The sequence below is a fragment of the Lycorma delicatula genome, chromosome 3 (assembly GCF_047948215.1).
Source record: "Lycorma delicatula isolate Av1 chromosome 3, ASM4794821v1, whole genome shotgun sequence".
NCBI classification, from domain to species: Eukaryota; Metazoa; Arthropoda; class Insecta; order Hemiptera; family Fulgoridae; genus Lycorma; species Lycorma delicatula.
The window spans coordinates 136336229-136357787 of NC_134457.1; the positions used below are offsets into that span (position 1 = coordinate 136336229).

Genomic DNA, 21559 nt, shown 5'->3' on the forward strand with positions numbered 1-21559 from the left:
TTGTAAAAAGTACACTTTGCAAAAGTCAATAAATTTTTAAAACACAATTTAGATCACAAAATATTTCCTATGATGAAGTTGCAGCCCCCAAGAGTGCCAAGAAGCATACTTTGGGAGCCACAGGAATAATAATGAATTGCTCATTTTAACGCTTAAATTTACATCAGTCTGTTAGATACCATCGTTCCGTGATAGAAAAAATATGATTACAGAAAAATAAAAAATATGATCATATAACATTATTTTATTACATTTATTTATTAATGATTACAACTACAGGTTTACATATGTGAATTTATGAAATTTTTACTCTGATGTTAAGAGAACTTCTTAAAAGTCCTATGATCTAGGGATAGCTCTTATTTCTCATTATAATGTATCTAGTGAATATTCTCAATAAATAATGTAATATATATACAGATGTTCAACTCAAGATAGCCACCATTGGGATCTCAGAAACTATAAGTTTTATGAGAAGTTTAAGATGGAAATGTTTCATAGATTTCCCCCTGCATTGAAAATACAGTATTACCATTTTTGAAATTTTCAACTTTTTCCAGTATGGCAGCCGAATTCATCATTTCAAATGGAAACCTAATTTTTATTGAATTTTTGGATAGAAAACAATATTTTATGACTTTTATTTTGGGTATTTTTCTTTAAAATCAGCTGTAATGGAGCTATAGGGTGTGATAATTGTAAACTTAAAAAATAATAAATACGAGTACAGTAAAAATTTAATGACGGTATTATCAGTTGATTTTTCCATTTTAAAAAAATTTCTTGAATTTCACAGTACACTCATTGGTGGTTAATGTCTTGCCCTTATTCACTAGTTGTTTGAATTGTCATCATTTAGTTAATAAATACTTTAGTTTTTACTCTTTTCTTGTGTTTGTTTCTCTTTTGAAGTGTCTATTTATCAGTTGTCAGTAAAATCTTTATTTTAATAATACAGTTTGATAACAAAAAAGGTGGATATGCTGGAAATGTATTTTTTAAGTAACAAGAATTCAACATTGGTGAGAAACACTTGCGTACAGCTACATCCTAATAAACATCTACCTCACTGTAAACTATTTGTAAGATAAGAGTTGAAATCTACAAAGTAATGGATTATTTCAGAAAAAACGACATTGCCAGAACAGAGTTGTCATTTGGAATATTGAGACTGATATTCTGTCCTTCTATGAAGCATATCTTACAGCTTCTGAAGGGAGGGAGTGCAATTGCTACTCATTTCTTATGGCTCAGTAGCAAGTGTGTTGCAGAACCACAGTTACCATGCATATAAACCTGCAGTTCTTCTCACTATGATGCTTGGTAATGAAGAAAGAAGGCTTGAATTCAATAGCTGGATTGCAGAACAGGTTGTAAATTATCCTAATTTTTTGTTTAATATTATTTGGTACGATGAAACGAATTTCTCCGATAATGGAATGCACAATCAAAAGACAACCATTATTGGTCAAAAGAAAATCCATTAATTGTCAGAGGACACAATAGATTGAGATTTTTCATAATTTGATTGTTGATAATGGCTGCTAGTATACCATCATCACCAATCAAATTTTGGCCGTGCATTTCTTTGAGGGAAATCTTATGGGAGCTCAATATTGTCAATTAGAAGACGTTCTACTGCCATTTATTGATGACTTGCCTTTAGATATGCAAATGTATTTCTAACAAGATGAAGCTCCAGCATACAACTAAAATGAAGTAAAAAAATTTTTAAATGCTCATTAGCACTTTACCAATCTACAGGATATCCTTGCATCAGTTACTAATACCTAAAATAAACTGCATTTAATAACTAATGATGATATGATGGTACATTCAAAAAAGAGAATCCATTAAGTGAAATAATAAAAATTATGTTATCATTCTGTTTTGGGAATTAATTATATTTTTGGTAATTTAATTACAAAGATTCAATAATGTTTAAAAAAAGAAATTATATACATCTGCATGTGTGTGGCTGTTCATTCACACACGCGTGTGTGTGCACATGTTTATATGTATATATAATCTATATAATAATTATTTATAGTATAAAAATCACCACATACACACATATAAAAAAATAAGATTGATCTCGCCTTTAAGTGTTAAAATCTTTTCTTATTCCAGAAAGCCTTTTCGGACCCATCATCAATTGTTAACACAATTAATCAAATTAAAACTAATTAAAATCATAATCAGATGTTAAAAACAGAAGTCAATGTGCAAATGTTATAGCCAACTTAAATATATCGTCGTGTTTGAAATGTGTTTGATGGTTCACCAATTTGAAGTTCTTACTTATTATATGATGATTTTTAAACTATAAATAATTAATTGTGATTTGAAAGACAGGTCATGTTAAAAAAAAAAAATATATATATACACACACATACACACACACACACACACACACACACACACACACACACACACACACACACACATACACATACACATACACATACACACATACATACATACATATGATTGACACCTTACAAAGTACACAGAATCTAAAATTTTAGTTCTAACTAATATTAAAAAATGAAAATTTTAATTTTTTTTATTATTATTGCAATAATAATAATAATGCACAATCTAAAGAAAACAACTGGATAATAAAATTAATTTTGTATCTGATCACAAATCCTCAGTTTATAGTCAACCACCACACATTTTTATTTTTTACTTGAAATACATTATTACTGATTGTTAATAAATAAATAACAAGACTGAAGATGATGAGGACCAAAATCGGTCTCTTCATAAGCAAGATCTATTTTATTAATCTATTATGTTCACTTTGTTATTTATTTTGATAACGATAATTAATAAACTAAAGTAGTTGCAATGTTTGAATTGATATACGTACACTGCATTCCAGATAAAAAGATAATTTTGTACAATTAATTTTTAGCTTGCTGCTTTTTGTTTTTTCTTTCATGTTTAATATTTCAAAAGCCCTCTGTTTCATTGAAACATTCTTTAATAAAATCTAATTAAAAAAGCATAATTTAAAATAATTTAAGATTAAAAAGGTATTTAAAATATCTCAATCACAAATAGAGACTTTTATATCAAATAAAAATAAAAATGTGAAATAACCCTTTGAAACTACAAAACAAAAGCATTAAGCGTAAAGATTGATTTTATATACATATACATAACATTGATTTTATAAATAATTGATTTCATAAATAACAATAATAACATAATATACATAAATAAATGAATGTTTTAGCAAATATTTGTTCTGAGAAATATATAAAAGAATATAATGAATTCATAATATTTTTTACTCATTGTTTATGATTTCAATGAATTTCAAAAGGCAGAAAAAAGGAATATTCTGAACAACAAACACATACTGATTAGTCACGTGGAATAAAACAAAGGATGCATTAATAATATCTTTGACGTGCTACGAGATGAAAATGGTGAACTTAATTACTTTTATCATAAGTTTTACTTTTCTATATTTTACATTTAATTATGCAAGGAAATATAATTATTCACTTTTTTCTTTTTTTCCCATCATTTGTTTATAATTGCATCAAAGATAATAGTCATTAGAGACTTAAATAAAACTAAATGATCACAAACAATTAGACAATAAACACCAAACGTTGGAAAATAAACTGGAAAATGAATAATAAATGGGTAATAAATATTGGAACAACACCACTAGACTATTTTCACTGTGCACACAGTATTCTGTAAGTGATCTCATGTAAGCAAAACCACTAAATTAAGTTCTTCATCCCACTATCACAGAGAAGAAACCGCAGTCTTTTGATGTATTTCTTCCAGTTGAGTAAAGCCCTCACATCTGAACCCAGGTTTAGTTGTCATCCAATAGATCTGAACATGGGCAATGTATTAGTAAGTAGTTTACGAACCATTTTACATTGCAAGCCTCACAGTTCTTCCGAATACAGCCAAACAGATGGGTGTGAATTAGCTTTGTGTGCCCAATCCTCAGCCAAGTTAGAATGACTTGGTCTCTTCTGTTGTTTGGGATAAAAGGTTTCTCGAAGATTTTCTTCCAGATGCCATGTAAGGCTATGGGAAGACTCAGCAGCCAGAAGTTAATCCACTGAGTGTGTAATTTGACATAGACTGTCTTCATGAAGTCTCTCTCACATGTTAATTCTAATTGGAGGCAATCGTTGCCACTCTCTAGGCAGCCTCATCAACCCTTTTGTTCTCAAGGATCCCACAATAGCTCGGGACCCATATGCATAGCATTATCTTGTTTACAATTGAGAGGGTGTCAGATTATTTTAATGATATGTTCAGATCATCTGCAGCTCAAGCTCTCAAATACACACTCAGTTATTATCAAGAACCTGTCGTCACTATGGGTCTCAATAACTCTCAAGGCAGAGAAATATTGGGTAGGCTTTGCAAAAGAACACAGAAGAATAGGCGCTAAGCTTATATATTATCTCAAGTATTATTGAACAACCACACTCGTCGGCCAAGACAGAGCCATCTGTATAAATGTGTACTTGAAGTACAAATGTGTAAGAAGTACAATGTACTTCTTAGTCATCTCGCTAAATTGGTCCTTAGCAGATCAGTAATGCAAGTCCCATTTATATCTTCCAGATGATAAATATTCAATTTTTAGAGATGTGCACAGCCAAGGGGCACCGCATCCTATTTCCTTTCTGAGAATCCTTGTAACAGATAGGCCTAGTTCCTGGAGATAGCAAAGCAGTCTGAGATCGAAAGGCTGGGATAAGGACTTCTCCTCAAATTGTTAAGTGCAAGTGGGCCTTGTTGCCTGCCTTGAGCAGTTGGAGAGATGGGACCTGCTATTTGATAACCTGGTATTTCATCCTGTAATGTAATGGGAGTTTATTAGATTCAGTTAATAAACTTGGTGTAGAAGTAGTGGCAAATGCCACTATGTATATTCGAATACAAGTATTGTGCAAGGAGTCTAGTAAGCCCTTAATCTTTTGTTTCGCAGTGTTCTACAGGATAGATCCGTATTCCAGCTTCGACAAAACAATGGTTCTATATGTGTTCAAAATGATGTGTTTGTCAGCACCCCAGTTGTAGGATAATATGAGTTTAGACATCAATTCTCCTAGACATTCATATTTACTTCTGTTATATCATTTGTTCAAATAAAATTAAAGTCATAATAAATAAAGTCAGAAAAATCAGTAATCTGTATGATTATTATATTAATTGGTCAACAGATAATCTGGATGAATCAATAATACTAAATATAAAAAAATATATAAATGACGTAATAACATAACAAAAAATAACTATAAGCAATCTTTTAAATCAATGTCTGTTACAAGCCATAACAGAATGATTTTTCAGTGATCTGACATGAAATGTAAGTCAATCCTATATTCAGGAGTGACTTACTCTTTTCACTACAGCACCTGCTTTATAAGAAATACTTTTCTTCTCAAATATCCAATACTTTTCTTCTTTTGAGAAGAAAAGTATTTCCAACTTTTGACTACAGTCATTAACCAACTCTGACTACAGTCATTAAGCAAACTATACTATAGATAATGTAAAAGACCCTAGGAATTTAATGTAAAGCCAGAACTTAATGAATCCCTGAAAAACAGAACATTATAATGTTGTAACATACCTTGCTTGTTTACAAGAGTACTTTTAATGTAGTATGCTTTACATACTGGTTCTGCGGTAGGGAGATTAAATAGAAGTAGAGAAAATCTATCTAATGAAGGAATAATAACAAAAATCCTGAAGACAGATGAATATTATGGTAAAACATTAAATTTTAATCAAAAACATTTCTAATTCTAAATAACCAATGGCCGAAGGTATCTTGAAAAATACTTGGCTCCAGAACTTAACAGTACCCATTTTCAAACAGCCTCATGACCAGTTTATCCAAACTATCCAGTATGCAGAGTAATTTTTTCTAATACAGACATGTGACCATTCTTAGTGAAAAAGTATATAAGGATCTCATGACTAATTTTGCCTAATTTTATGAAGAAGAAAAACCAAACAGTTCGAAGGAATTAATTTTTTATTTCATTTGGAATTACAAAATATGAGTAAGGTAGTCAATTTTTTAGATCATTCTCAATTATTAAGACTAATGTTAAAAAAATTATTTTTTTAGTTTTCATTTCATCAAGATTGGCTCAGCTGCTTAAGGTGTGTACGTAGATGTAAATAAATTTATTTAGCTGCACATATTCTTAAGCAAAGTTATTATGTAAATATGATGGATGGTTTAAAGGAAAGTAAAAAACTACACTGGAAAGAAAAATACATGCGACCAGAGTTCAAGTTATGCAAAGTTAGAAACTGATTTCAGTAAAATGGAGAAAGGGGAAGTTTGAAAAAGGACATATTAAAGATTATGACATTGACAGAATAAATTGAGATCTACTTAACTGCTTAAGTAAAAAATTGCTTAGAAATTATCTTTATTACTTAAACAAAATTCCTTATTGAAGGGCAAAAGAAATGGCAATATTATAGTTAGTAAACAGGCAGAATAATGCACAGAAAAAGTTGAACCATTATATAAAGATTATATACAGTGAAGAGTAAAGAGGAAACATTTTTAAAAATAAAAAGTATTATAGGAAGTAAATAAACAATTGTAAGAGGAAATATGTATTCTTAGATAGGAAGAAAAATAGTTGGGATAGAGTAGATTTTAGGACTTTATGAAATTAAGAATAAGAATATGAAGCAGTGTTGAAATTTTGGAGAGTCTTGATTTCATAGTAGGAAATTTCCATCAAGGTACAAAAAAAAAGTCAAATATTAGCATTGTAAGAATGCGATCAGTAACTGAATGAATTGTAAAAAAAAGAGAAATGAAGAGACATTACAGTGATAACTGAAAAGATTGTGGTTGAAGGTGAACAAGAGTTATTACAGAAGAAATTTATCGAATTTTATTTTTTGAATGATCAATATAAATTAATGAATTTATTAAAATTCACAAAACTAAATAATAGAAGAAAACAAAGCAAAAGTATGGAATTCAGATCAGATATAATACTGAGATTATTCAGACGTAACTGTCAAAGTGTGTCAATATAATACATAATGATGTAATGTTCTGTTATATGTAATGAATCAGCAGTTCTGTGCTAATGCAATTCATAATGTAAAATGTGATTCAGACATGGTGGCTTATACCAGATGATATTATAATAAAATTAGCTTGATTTAATTTTAATATATGGTATTAACAACTGCAGCCATTATCCAAAATACTCTAGTAACATGGAGTGTAAACTAACCCAATTTTAACAGCTTCATTGATTTCTGGAATAGAATTCAATTTAACAAAGCATAAGCTACTGATAACTTACACTGTTATAACCTTTTATTTTCCAGGTAAAAAAACACATGATCCAGGTATAATTTATCCCCTTACCCAGAAGTTAAGTAAAATATTAGTATTTCTTTGAATTATTTTACTTTTCTGATTTTTTTTTAATTTTTCAAAGATAAACATTAAACATATTTAATCTTTAAACTGATTCTTTTTCAACATATCAATATTTCTTTTACAGAGAAAGTTTAGAGTAAGTTTAATTACTACACAATAAAAAAATAAAATTTTAATTAATAAACATACCTTGAAGCATCAATGAAATAAATTATCAGCGAAGCGATGCTTAGAATAAACACTAACACTACCTGCGGAAAAAAGAAACAAATCATTAATTAAAAATATAATAAAAAAATAATAGTACTCACAATAAATAAATATATACATAAATAATTGCAAAATGCCTGTAAAAAACAGATACTTGTTTTACTCTTAATTAAATGATGGTAAATTTAAGAATAATACTATTATAATAAATAATTAAACTTGTCACATATTTTCTGCATTTTCAAAAATTATATCACACATATGTTTGTTTTACATCAATATGCATTCCTTCATGACAACTTCCACCACTGTATTTCCATTTTCAATTAACAGATTTCAGTGTGTGAACCAGTCAACTCAGCAGGAGTTTTAAATCTTCTTCATAAGACAACTAGATGTAATTTAACAATTTAAATGTTTTGCCTACTTCACCAAACCAGCAAATTTTTTTATTTAAAGTGATATTACATAAATTGTCATCACATCATAGATGGAAAACACCTTATTCTTATTTACAACTCCGAATCCAATTAGTGCACTTCAGATTCATACTTATAGTTAAATTTATTTTTAAGTACATTCTCTCATATCATACACACAATTGTTTCAAAAGCATGTGCATTCATCATAGTGCTAGGCAACTACAATACTTGAATCAGTTATTTTAAAATTCTTAATATATGAATTTAAGGTACTGAATAACTTGCTTTAGATACTGAGAAGCTCATACTCGGCCAACTTTCACAAATGCATGGTAAGTTTCAATTACACATATAATGTGAAATGTATCTTGAAAGCACTGTGGCAAGTGAGCAGTTGACAACTGTCAACAAGCAACTGATGGAAATTGTAGAATCTCAATTGGGCTGGTATTCACTCTTTACTATTTTTTATTAATTTATTATAAATTTACTTCTATTTTGGTTTCACTTCAATAATATTTTAAAACTTCAACTTAATAATTATAAAGATTATCATATTTTTATTCAATAAAAACTAGCTAAAATGTTTAAACTCCTTTAAAATGTTTAAATGTTTATATTTCTTGCATCTTTAGACTGATTTTAAAAATCGAAATTTCCTTTTCCTTAAAAGGTAATGTACCTGCCTATTAAGCAGGTAAATTTTCAAACTTATTATTGTAAGGGTTTCTCAAATTTCTGTATAAAAGAAAAAAGAAATTGTGATTCATTTAATCTCTATTTTCTCAAGCAAATAATGTTTCTGTAAAAGATTACATATCTACCTCTTCGAGATGTTAGTAATTACAATTGAAATTTTATTAATTTTTATTCAAATTTTAATTAAACTATCTCTGTAAACTCTAAACCAATATTTATCATTTAAATGTCATTATATTCAGAATTTGCTATTCATTAATTTTTTCTTAATCATTTTGATTTTCCTCTACATTTAGTTTTAATCTTTTTCAAATGATGTAGGATGATAAAAAAAATGTCTGTTTTGTTTAAACAAAATATCATTAACATATTTTTTACTCCCACATGAACATTTTAGGTTATTAACAGAGGCATCAGTAATTTAACTATCTGAGCCATCTAACTTTCTAAACCATCAATAAGCATTATATTTTATACTTTATATGTTATGTTATTATACTTCATCTTTGTCCATTATCAGCAGATTGCATCTTTTAAAATAAAGATTTTTTTATAGTTTAATAATTCTATGTCTCTTTGTTTCCATTAAAACAAAATGATTACCTTTTATTACAAATACAATACTATCTTTATACAAAAAGTTATCATTAAATCCTCCAGTAATTTCCTGAGCTCTGCTGTCTAGGAAATCCAACCCCAATCAGCCAGTCAATAAATTTCATAATTGAACAGAATCAGTCATCAGAATGTTTCTAGCCCAGTCTGTTTAATTCAAATATGTCAAGTTAATTTTTTTTTTATATATATGTGAACTTTTAAACAAAGTATTTTTTTTAATGCAATTTTAATCTTTTATATAAAAGTTATGTACTACAAACATAATGATAATTTGTTTTATCCTATATTATACATCAATAAAAATAATTAATAATTTTAATATCCAACACTATGTCAATAATAATTAATAATGCTAATTTTATTTTTTATTCAAAGAAAATAATATATTTATTTTATATGCTAACAAAAACCAGTTAAGTTTACAAAATGATTGGATGACATAATTAACATACAATTTATATATACGAGTATATATATATATTTTATTTCAAACATTTTTTTTCTTTTTCAAATTAATAATACTGTTATTTAATTTTCTTGTTTCAAACTTTATCAAATTATAACTTTTTTTTTAGAACAAAGGAAACATTCCAAAACCACCAAAAACAAATACCACAATGTAATTTTCACCTGTTTGGTCTTGGGGCAGACCAGATTAATAGTCAAGTGCCTTTAACTCCAAAACATATACTGCATTGTTACAATGCTAGATAACAGACCATCATACTGTTACTGATTAAAGGCAAAAAAAGTCATACTGTAACATAAATCACATAGATTCTAACTGATTGCACTATTATAATTTGTTTCTTTTATGAAAATGAAAACACTACCATATAGATTTTTCTGAAAAAGCAACTTGATTAATACTACTTGTACTTGGATGCTTTATGTAGAATAGAGCCACGAGAGAGAATTGGATAGATAATGTAATGCAACAAATTAACATAGCCCTTTCAACACCCTTTTTGAGTAGGTGGCAGTATATCTAACATAGAAGAAATAATTTTTTTCTTAAAATGCATTTGAATGCAAAAAGTAAAATTTGATGCAACACAACACTAATATACCTTGGTATGCAAGTTTTTTTTTCTTTTTTTGTAACCTCATAGAGGTTTTTTGATGTAACAGTTGCTGTCCAGCAGCTATTGTTTGTAATGATCAATTGTTTGTAATGGTCCTTGCCACACTTTTATTTTGTCCACAATGACAGACATGTTGAACACTATTACAGCACCAAGTTCTACCAAAAACTTAGTGATATCCAAAGTGAAACAATTTGTACGATTTCTCAGAATTTTGGCAACAAGGCTAAATAGGGTTACATGAACTAAAGAGTAATAAATTGTTTTCAAAAAGGCCAAACTTCAGTTAAGTATGATCAGTGTACTAGCCAATTCAAGCCAAATTCCAAATGTTATTAATAAACATAAACAATTTGATAATAGAAAATTATCAGAGAAATTGAAAATGACATTGAGAGTAGTGATGGTTCAATACAAATGATTTAAATGGATGAGTTGGGAATCCAATGGCCATGAACTTTCATTACATTTCAGCTGCCCCTCATAGGACTGGAAATCAATAGGTAAGTGATTTTTTTAACGGCCTTTACTCAAATAGTTTTTGAACAAACCTTGAACATATTGGATTTTATAGCTAAAATGAAATTTCACTAATTTAACTTTATCAAAATCATTACACTTTTTCATAATAGTACATTTTGTCCTGTCAAAACAAAAGAAATCGATTATCTAAAAAGTTTACATTATCAAAATCTTAATACTATCAAAATCATAATCATGCATTTGACTGAATGAACAAATGGAATCAAGCATTTTCTATCTTGCATTATCAAAATCATAAAATAAATTAAAGCATGTTTACATCTTTTCAAAAAGGAAAAGAAAATTAAGAACATGAAATAATTTTCAGTAAATTAATAATAAAAAACATAAAAATATGTTTCATTTAACTGATCCAAAAAAAAATTCTAATAAAACACACTGAAAAGCTCATTATAGAATAATATCTCAAACGTTATATTAGAAAAGCCCACTAAAGTTATAAAGCCTACGTTCTAGTGAATTTTTGGTACATTATATTACTACTTCTCACAGAATAAAATTAACACTAAAATGTCAAAAAGACATCTCCTTTTCAATGTTCTTCTACACATGAAATCACTAGGTAAATTTTGGTAACAGTGTAAATACTCTGACCTCCCAAGATACTTTTAGTTCCTTTGTGATTTGGTTATACTTTTTCTCTATTCTTTCATTTTTTACATTTGGTCTCATCTTTTCTAAATAGCCACAATGGGATGTAGTTCCAGCACTAAGTACATTACCGTGGTTTTCAATGAATTCAGGCCCATCAGCACCTATTTCTCCTACACCAAAATCTAAATAAAAATATTCAATTGATTATCACAACTAAACAAAACCACCTAACACCAACAGTTGGCTTACATGCTGGCTATGTTACTAAACTGTCTACTAAATTTAACATATTTTAATAGTCTTCTAGTCACTGTTTAGTTTCCACAAACTGCAGTTTTACAGACGACATTACATTACACTATATTAATTAGTGTATTCATACAAAACTAAAAATACTTTGAGGTTAAAAAGAATTAATAATTTTGTATATATCAAATTTGTAATTCAAATGCTGGTAACACAAGTATACAGATGTGCAGTGAAATGTATAACCACATTTCATGCCAAGACTTTATCAAGAAAAAATTAAACATATGGAAACAATTTTCTTTTATTTCAAATGGAATATTAGAGGCTCATAAAACCTTTGATAGTATCTCCTTAAATATTTTTATTTCTAAACATTTAAAAAAAAATAGCCCTTAATATAAAATAATCAGAAATATATTTATCGGTAAATCAATTCTTTTACAAACATACATTAGATACAAACATAATGCTGCTAAAAAGGTAGATTTTTATAGATGATCATTTTCATAATCCTCTTCACGTAGTCTTCTCTTTTTTAAATACTTTCCTTCTTCCTTGGCTTCAACTACTAGTGATGATTTCTCTCACACTCTTCAACTCTTCCTTTTTCTATCATTCTCTCCAATACTCATGAAACAAGCAGTTTCTAAATCATTACACTTATGATCTTAAGATGAAATTGAAACTTTCTTGAGAATTAATAACCCCCCTGCCCAAAAGGTATCCTGCAGAATTTGTATGTGAGGATATATATGCATCAATTTTAATACCAATTCTTTTAAAAATAATTATGTTACTGATTCAACAGATTTTTGTAGTAAGAGGTGAAGGATAAAACATTCAATATAAAGTCCCTCTCAGTCCAATATTACGAGTAATTCTAAAATGACCACCCAGTGATAACAATTTGTTTTAATAAAATTTAACAAGAATTGTTACAGTTGATAAAAATGTGCAGAAGTATAGTACGTATTATTCATATCAATTAAATATATTACTTTTTGTAAAAATCTTTGAAAATTTTTTTTCATTTTTGTAAATTAAATTTTTTTTAGATTCATTAAAATATTCAGTATGTTTAAATCTGTTTTTCTACATCATTACAACAATCACTATACAACTGTTATTGGCATCACTGCTGAAGGTTATGACATCAAACATCATAAATTAAAACAATAATCATGTTTACCAACCGATGTTGATCCTGACCAATACAGTAAATTACTTTAATCAGAACCATTCTTACTGTATTTGATTTTTCCCTTCCTTGTATAAGGTTCCATTCCCTTTACCTAGTAAGTACTACAGGAACAAACACTGCCTTGGTTCCATCTATGGTGATAAATTTCAGTAGCCAGCAAGGTAGCCACTTTTGTACTAACACTCAACAAGATAGTGACTCTACCAGTCTGACTACTGGTAGCTTTCATCAGATTAATTGAGGTGATCGCATAAAAAATCAACTAATACCTGAGATGGCTAACATATAAACCAGTTCTCCTATTCTTCCTAAAATCTAAATTATGCAAAAATAGTACCTTATTCATTCAAATTCGAATTATTTCTATTCATTTATTATAACCTCTGGTCTCTTTTCACAAACAGAGGTTTGCTTTGTATAGTCTTTTTCAGTGCTATTTTTGAGCTGGTGGTCGAATGTGTACCTTCCCCAGTTTTACAATCATGCAGTCTGAAAACTGTTACAACGGTTATGCGCTCTTACTGTTAAGATGATTCATACCCTTTTCATGGGGATTCGGAGGATTTGGCACACGATTTGTTTGAGCACCCGCCACATTGCGGCGAAAAGAGTGGCAACGTCTCCTGGTTGCAAGTCCCTGTTATGAGCAAAGGGGCCTTTACCCTTAGTCCTGCTGCTTGTACTCTTTTAGAGCGGGGAGCCATAATCTGCAACTGTGTTGATTTCTGATTTCACACATTTGATCTGGTAGCAGTTGAGGTGCAAAAAGTGACAGGAGAATATGGAAGGTCTCCAGCTGCCCATGGCTTGCTGTGGGTAGTCCTCACGCTTGTGGGCTTGTGCCCAATATCTCTAAATAGAAGGAATACAGCGAGCAATTTGTTCATATACTGTTAGGTCAGAGCATCTCCAACCATGACAGATGTTAGTAAGATAGGTAAGAAGCCTAGCCGGAGGAGGGGGCCGGAGCTTTATCCTTCGACCTCCTCAAACACTGGTCCTCACAACGATAGTTCAGAAGTAGATATAGAGGTGAGACCACCCGGGAGGGTATGAACCCACTTATTGAAGAGTTTTTGCAAGCTGGGGAAAAGCCTGGCAGCTCTGCTCGTTTGGCCCGTAATGTTTTAGCAGAACTGTGTGGCTTGTCTTCCTATTCAATTATTTACAGTTTTTTTTGTAATTATCTATTTGTTTTCTCTGTGTATTCATAATATTCTAACTTTCAAAAAGAACCTCTCTAATAGTGTTTTTTCCATGCAGATAGAGGAAACGTGACTTGTGAGAGTTTCAGTGCAGTCTTAAATAATGAAGAGATAACCCTCAAATTTTTATGTACAAAGTTTATTTATAAATGAAAGCATGAGTAAATATTTGATGTGTTTCAATAGTCTACTGCAATAAAACAACACATTGGAAAACCATAAAACTTACTGAGTCATACTAGCAGTAGATGCATTAATACTAGAACAACAAAAAAGAGATGTGGAAGCTTGAATTATAAAAGTTTATTTCCAGTTGGGTATCATTAAACAGTTACAGCAGTTGAACCAAAATGGTTTTGTTCCACTTAGCAACACAACCATACCACAATACAATTTAATAACTATACCTTATCAACAAATAATATGAAAAATAAGAAACACAAATATTTTATAAAAATAAAATCTGTGTATATACCAAGATCTAAACAAGAAACAGAAAAACCTTTTTTATTGTTTTTTTTTTAATTACTGTAGTTTATACTTTCAAATCAAACAATTTTTTCATATTTTTTTCAATATAAATAAATTTCTATTTTATCACCCATTTCTGTTTTAAATCCTATTTATAAGAATCTCTTAAACATAAATTATTTTTTTTTAAACTGATATTATTTAAAAAAAGATGTAATAAATAAATTAGAAAGAAATTTAATAAGGGATAACACAATGTAGGTACTATTAGTACAAAATTACCCAATTGTTTATTATAACATTGCATGTCATAGATCACAACACCACTGTAACTATAAAAGCATGCTAGACTAAGCTGCCGTGCTTACAGGCTACTAGTCTAAACCCCGCCACATTATCAAAACATGTTATTTGCATTTCCTACAAAAGTTAGTTTGATAATGATGAGCTCAACACCTACTGTTTCCTTTTTCAACAAGTAGCAACTATATTATGAGGTGCAATTATTAAACAAATAGAGAAACTTCAGAAACAAATAGAGAAGTGTAATCAATATCACAAATAATTAGATTTAATTTTGTTTTTCTTAAAAAACTAATTACTGGTATACTTGGCAAATCACATTCCCCCATTAGATAATTTTCCAGTAAATATATATTTTACAAATTACTGAAAATTAGTCTTCAATTCATTTTCAACAACATATTTTGTTATCTTAGAATATCCATTTAATAACATGTCTTAGAGAAAATTAATTTCCAATAAACTGTATCTTACCACTACTGACAAAAAAAAATTCAGTTAATTAATTTTAATATGACTGGACTGGCGACTGTTTCCCTAGCACCTTTGAACCAAAATTTACCAGACTTTTATTCTATTTTCTTGTGTAGAATAATTTGTAGTCAAGCTTTCTCTCAAATAATCTTCATACAAGAAGAAAATGAAAGTAGCTGGTGCTATGCACAAGTTCCAAAATTTTTTAACCTGATAGTTTATGATGTTAAACCTGATGTTTCGACCTGATAAAAGGTAAAAATGTTTATAAATATCTCAGAATCAAACATTGATATTCAAAATTATGTCCAGAATTAATTGTTTAAGCTGAAAAATTTCATAAGGGGAAAAAATATAAAAAGAGAATTTCTAAACAAAGAGCAGGAAAAATTTTCATTTAAGAAGTACAACAAGGATAACCAACTTTAAAAAATTGTGACCCCAATACAAATCATAAGACAATTTCAGTTTTCAAGAAAATTTTTAAAATAATATTCTAACCACTGTACATGGAAATTTACTTTCCCAAATTTACCATTTACACTGTATGACTCCCAAATTAAAATTCACAAGAAAATATAAATTACTTAGCTTCCTAGATTTCAACACACAAAAAGATCACTTTCAAAATTTATTAAAAATCCTTCACAGCCAAGCACTAACCCATACCCATTGATTCATCCTTCACAGCACAAACATGCAGCTTTCTCACAAATCGTCCAATAAACACAACTCTCTGTAATACGATAATAATAGAAAAAAGTAAGCATAAGAATATATTTATTGCATATACACACGTATTTATAATATGCACACAAATTTATAATACAGACACGTATACACAAACTGATAATGCAAACACATACATGCATACAGAGTATGTTTCATAAAACATGGAACCAAATTAAAAATATGCATACTAATTGAAAATATCTCAACTAAGTTTCATACTAATTTGCTGTTTTGTGACAACAGGTTACTGTATTATCACAATTAACTTCACTGATAAATACAGCTTGGATAGATTAAAATTGCATATGCATATCCACCTACAAATACAAAGGACAGAAGCAACCATACATGCAACAACAGACCTTACAAATAAATTACTTCACAGAAATGGGAAACATATAAAAAGGCATTAACCATAAAACATAAAACTTTTACATGAAGTACATAAAAGCAAAAAACTCAATATACTTGAACATATAAAATTTATGAGCGAACTAAATTAAACAGAAAAAACATATAAACGAACAACATACAATAAATATACCACTATTCAACATAAAAAAGGGACTTCTTAAAAACAGCATAATAAATTTCAGTTAAACTTGTAATATAATGAACAAAAAAGCTGCATGTAACACTGAAAAGGTCTCAAATTAATGAATTAGATAAAATACAATTTTTTTTTCAATTTTAGCATCAACAAATTCATAATAGCTTAAAAAAAACTGACAATGCAGTTGTAGGACTTTCTCATCATGTGGCTTTTTTCTGATGCACAACTTACACATATAAACACAACAAATTAATTAAAAATATTTATCATTTTATTTAAATATAATATTTGTGGTTTACTTAATTCAATGATTCTGACTAAAGCATGTGCGCATATCATATTTCATTCACAGGGGTGTGGCAGTACTAGCGGCCACTTTAAATACTTTTTACACTTTAGCAGTATACCCACTTTGCCACTAGTTTATTTAATCATATTTTCATGTGGGGGTGCAATTTTGCAAAATTGTTTTGCAAATATCATTGTTTCTTTATTGTTAACAAATGTGCTAAGAAAAATAAGATCTTAATTACGTGAAATCTTGAGATACTGAAGGTGACCTTGCTGTACAGCCTCACACTCTTGACCTTTTATATTGAAAATTTAATCGCATCAATGCCTCATATATAGAAGTAATCTGACCAATGTTTACCAAAATCGGTCCAGTAGTTCTGGAGATAAAAGGAGTGAAAGACTGAAAACATATACATGTACAAACATCTGGAAAATTTCCATCTGTTTTTTTTTTTTTATTTTTAGGGTTCCTTAAGTGTCAAAATGTCAAAGTCCGGTGAAAACTAGATATGCCCAAATTGGACCGATTACAATACTTTCCCTTCTAAAGCTATAGCTCTGCTATAGCATTAGACAGGAAAGTAAATATCATAGGTTAAAATGTAATAAAAAGTTTAATGAGTTGATATAGAAGTTACGTTATTAATCTTGATATATAGTTTAACTAATCGCTTATTCCTTCTAAAGTTACTCTGTTTTTAAAAATAGATGAATAGTTTTAAAATAAACACTAAAGAATATTCTAATAACTTTAAATTGCTCCAATGTTTACTGCGACAGCAATAACTTGGAGCAATTGTAAACTTGGAGTATGTAAGTTGATTTACAAAACTTACATACTTTTTTCAACCTCATTTTAGAAAATACATCTAAAATTTCATTTGACTACATCTGACTGATTAAAGAGGAAAAAGACAATACAAAAAGAAAGAAGAGATACATGCTTGTCAACTAACATCAAAAAAGAGACTGCATTTTATTCTTTCACTGACCGAGAAGACATATAGTTTAATACATCATCAATGAATCATGTTTTGATTTTATAAATCAATTCAGAAAAATTATTTGGAAAATAAGAAACTTGTGTTCAAAAACCTAACATCATGTAAGTTGGTAAAATGTTCAGTAATTAATCCCAACTCTTTACTGATTACCAAAGAAATATACTATTAAGTACAACGTATGAACAAATGTCAATGTCAGAAAATAAACGTCAATAAAAAATATTAACAAAGTAATTATCATGAACATGCATAAACATAGATGATATTTATACAAAATTATTTACTTTTAAAAACAAACTGATGGAAATTTAATTTTATCAAACATTTTCTATATTTCCCACAATATTTTTAATTTCTCTTGCAATCTACAAAAAAACATTATGTAACTAAAATGTTCATTTTAAGTAAATTCAGTTTATTTTGCCATTAAAAATTAATTTTTTGATAATTCTCACCAAAACTATACAGATAAAACAGTAAATTAAAAGTTAAATATTGCATAATTGTTTACACACAAAATTACTTAGATTTCATGTAAATTTGTGATTATAATAACTATGAGCATGTGCAGATCAGACTACAGTACAATACATAATAATAAAGTATAAGAGGCGGGTGGAAATTCAATTGCCGTAATGGGAATGCATCTATAATGGCCCAGATATAGTATGACCTCTGATTCCAAAGCTCAAAGTAATGCCAATAATTCAATTCTCCTCCCAAACTGGCCAACTAAATTGCTTATTAAACTTCACTGAATTGATTTCAATATGAGCAAAATGGGTACGCTTTACACCTACACTGAAACAATAATTTAGTTTCCTCATTTAATATCCAGCTATATTTTATCTATAGCACTAAACATTGAAAAAATTCACCAATAAACACTGATACTATTGATTTAACATTAATGTCACTACTGACAGCCAGTAATATATTGGTTCCATCATTTTACAATTTATCAAATGGAAAATTATAATTTTTCAGTCTGTAATTTTAGAACATTTATAATGCTCACACATCATAAAGTGAATCCACAAATAATGAATTTCATGTTGCTAATTAAATTTTTATAATAATTAGTAAATAAGTTATTCGGTGTCTGTGTCAATTAGATTAGTAACAGAAGTAAGAGCGTAAGGAGATTACTGAAGGTGTAGAATGTAAAAACTGTTTAAAATATTTTGATAATAAAGGATTAGTCTAAAATATAAAGATGTAAAAGCAGATGTCAAGATTCAAAGATGTAAAGACTGTGAGGTACATATCGGTCATATGTTTTTTGAATGTGCAATAAGTTCTTCTTGTGGAAATTCATCATCAAATTATTGCCATTTAGTAACAGTGTAATAAATGAAGGAAATGGTTCATTTATTTATGGCAGAGAGAACATCTGTTTATGATGAACAACTCAGGATGTCCTACTCCCACTATTTAACAACAGAAAGAACAGATTGACAGACATGTTAAAGAGAATCAGTGTTTCATGTTGATGAACTTAGTGATAAATTTCCTGTATGTTCATGATCTACATTACATGAAAGTGAAGACATCAAGGCAGCTGTTCGTGTGTGGTTTAATGGACTGGTGGCAAACTTCTTGGATGACAGCATACAAAAACTAGTACCACGATTTGACAAATGTTTGAATGTAGTTGGTGTTTATGTGGAAAAATAGCTTAAAAAATGAAGATGATCCTGCATGCATATATTAACATTAAAATAATTAGAATAAATTTGTTAAAACAAAATGAGTTTTTACTTTCTGGATGACTCCTTGTATGACAGTCTAACTATTGTTACAAGATATTTTCCTAACCTTCTTTTTTTACAAATCCACATATTGATAATAATAGTTACACAAATGTGTACAGGTATAAAACAAAATTATTTAACACTGCATGATTTACAGTCTTCAACATCAAAGTCAGCAATATTCTCAGAGTACAAGAAAATCAAAAATAATATTTACTCAATAGAAGAAACATATAAATTGCATTATATCGTGACAGAAAAAGTTAAATTAATTTGTGCTTCACAATATCTGCCTAGCAGATTTTCTTGCACTAAATTAAGTAAGCACTGTGATGTAGAAACCTGATGAACAAGAAGCACTACTCATTGTTGGTTTTTCTAAGAATACTGAGATGCTCACTACAAAATCACTTCCTTTACTGAATAGAGTTAACTTGTCACTTTCTGGGCTGACTACATCTAACCCACCAGGTTGGTCTAGTGGTTAACGTGTCTTCCCAAATCAGCTGATTTGGAAGTCGAGAGTTACAGCGTTCAAGTCCTAGTAAAGCCAGTTATTTTTACATGGATTTGAATACTAGATCGTGGATACCGGTGCTTTTTGGTGGTTGGGTTTCAATTAACCACACATCTCAGGAATGGTCGAACTGAGAATGTACAAGACTACACTTCATTTACACTCATACATATCATCCTCATTCATCCTCTGAAGAATTATCTAAACGGTAGTTACCGGAGGCTAAAACAGGAAAAAGAAAGTATTAAGAAAGAAAGGGCTGACTACATCTAACCCACCGGGTTGGTCTAGTGGTGAACATGTCTTCCCAAATCTGCTGATTTGGAAGTCGAGAGTTTTAGAATTCAAGTCCTAGTAAAGCCGGTTACTTTTATACAGATTAGAATACTAGATCCAAATATCAGTGTTCTGATACCATTGTGCTTTGGTGGTTGGGTTTCAATTAACCACACATCTCAGGAATGGTAAACTGAGACTGTACAAGACTACACTTCATTTACACTCATACATATCAACTTCATTTACACTCATACGTATCATCTTCATTCATCCTCTAAATTAATACCTGAACAGTAATTCCTGGAGGCTAAACAGGAAAAGAGAGAGGACTGACTGCATTTTACTGATGTGTAACAGAATATTATGCTTGGAAAAGGCAACTAAATCACTTCCCCAAATAAAGCTGAAATGTGATTCTGTTATTTTTGAGAATGTATGTAATTTTAAGGGTTAGCCCATATCAGATTTTCTACAACCATCCCAGTTATATCATCTAACAATAATAATATTACTACTTATAATATTATCAAACACTATGCAACTGAAATTAAGATATATCCTTATGTATATAGGAATGGAATTGTCTACCAAAGCATGTAACCCAGTTTAGTTTGTGTAGGGGATGCTGTATATTGTTGTAAATAGTTACATGGGGAGGTGAAGTTTGGGTTACGAATATAGATATGGCTCTAGCAACTTAAACAACTATAATTTAAATCCAAAAAAACTTATAAATCATACAATACTTTTAGTAAAATCAGTTTTTTACTGCCTTGAAAGTCTTTGGACTGTGAATAATTTTCTTAGCTCTTAAGGTAATAAAAAAAAATTGATTTTATTATACTTATAACTTTAATACTTGTATTTATTTGTTGGTAAAAAAAGAAAAATTAACAAATTAATCTGCAACCGTGTGTAATCACAAA

General features: G+C 29.2%; 1 protein-coding gene across 1 annotated transcript in view; it reads right to left on the reverse strand.

Annotated features, from left to right (window-relative positions):
- slo (calcium-activated potassium channel slo) overlaps positions 1-21559 on the reverse strand; it is a 537563-nt gene that overhangs the window by 344007 nt on the left and 171997 nt on the right. Inside the window, exon 2 of the mRNA XM_075360629.1 lies at positions 7616-7677. Coding sequence (XP_075216744.1) covers positions 7616-7677 — 62 coding nt within the window. The remainder of the gene's footprint in view (positions 1-7615; positions 7678-21559) is intronic.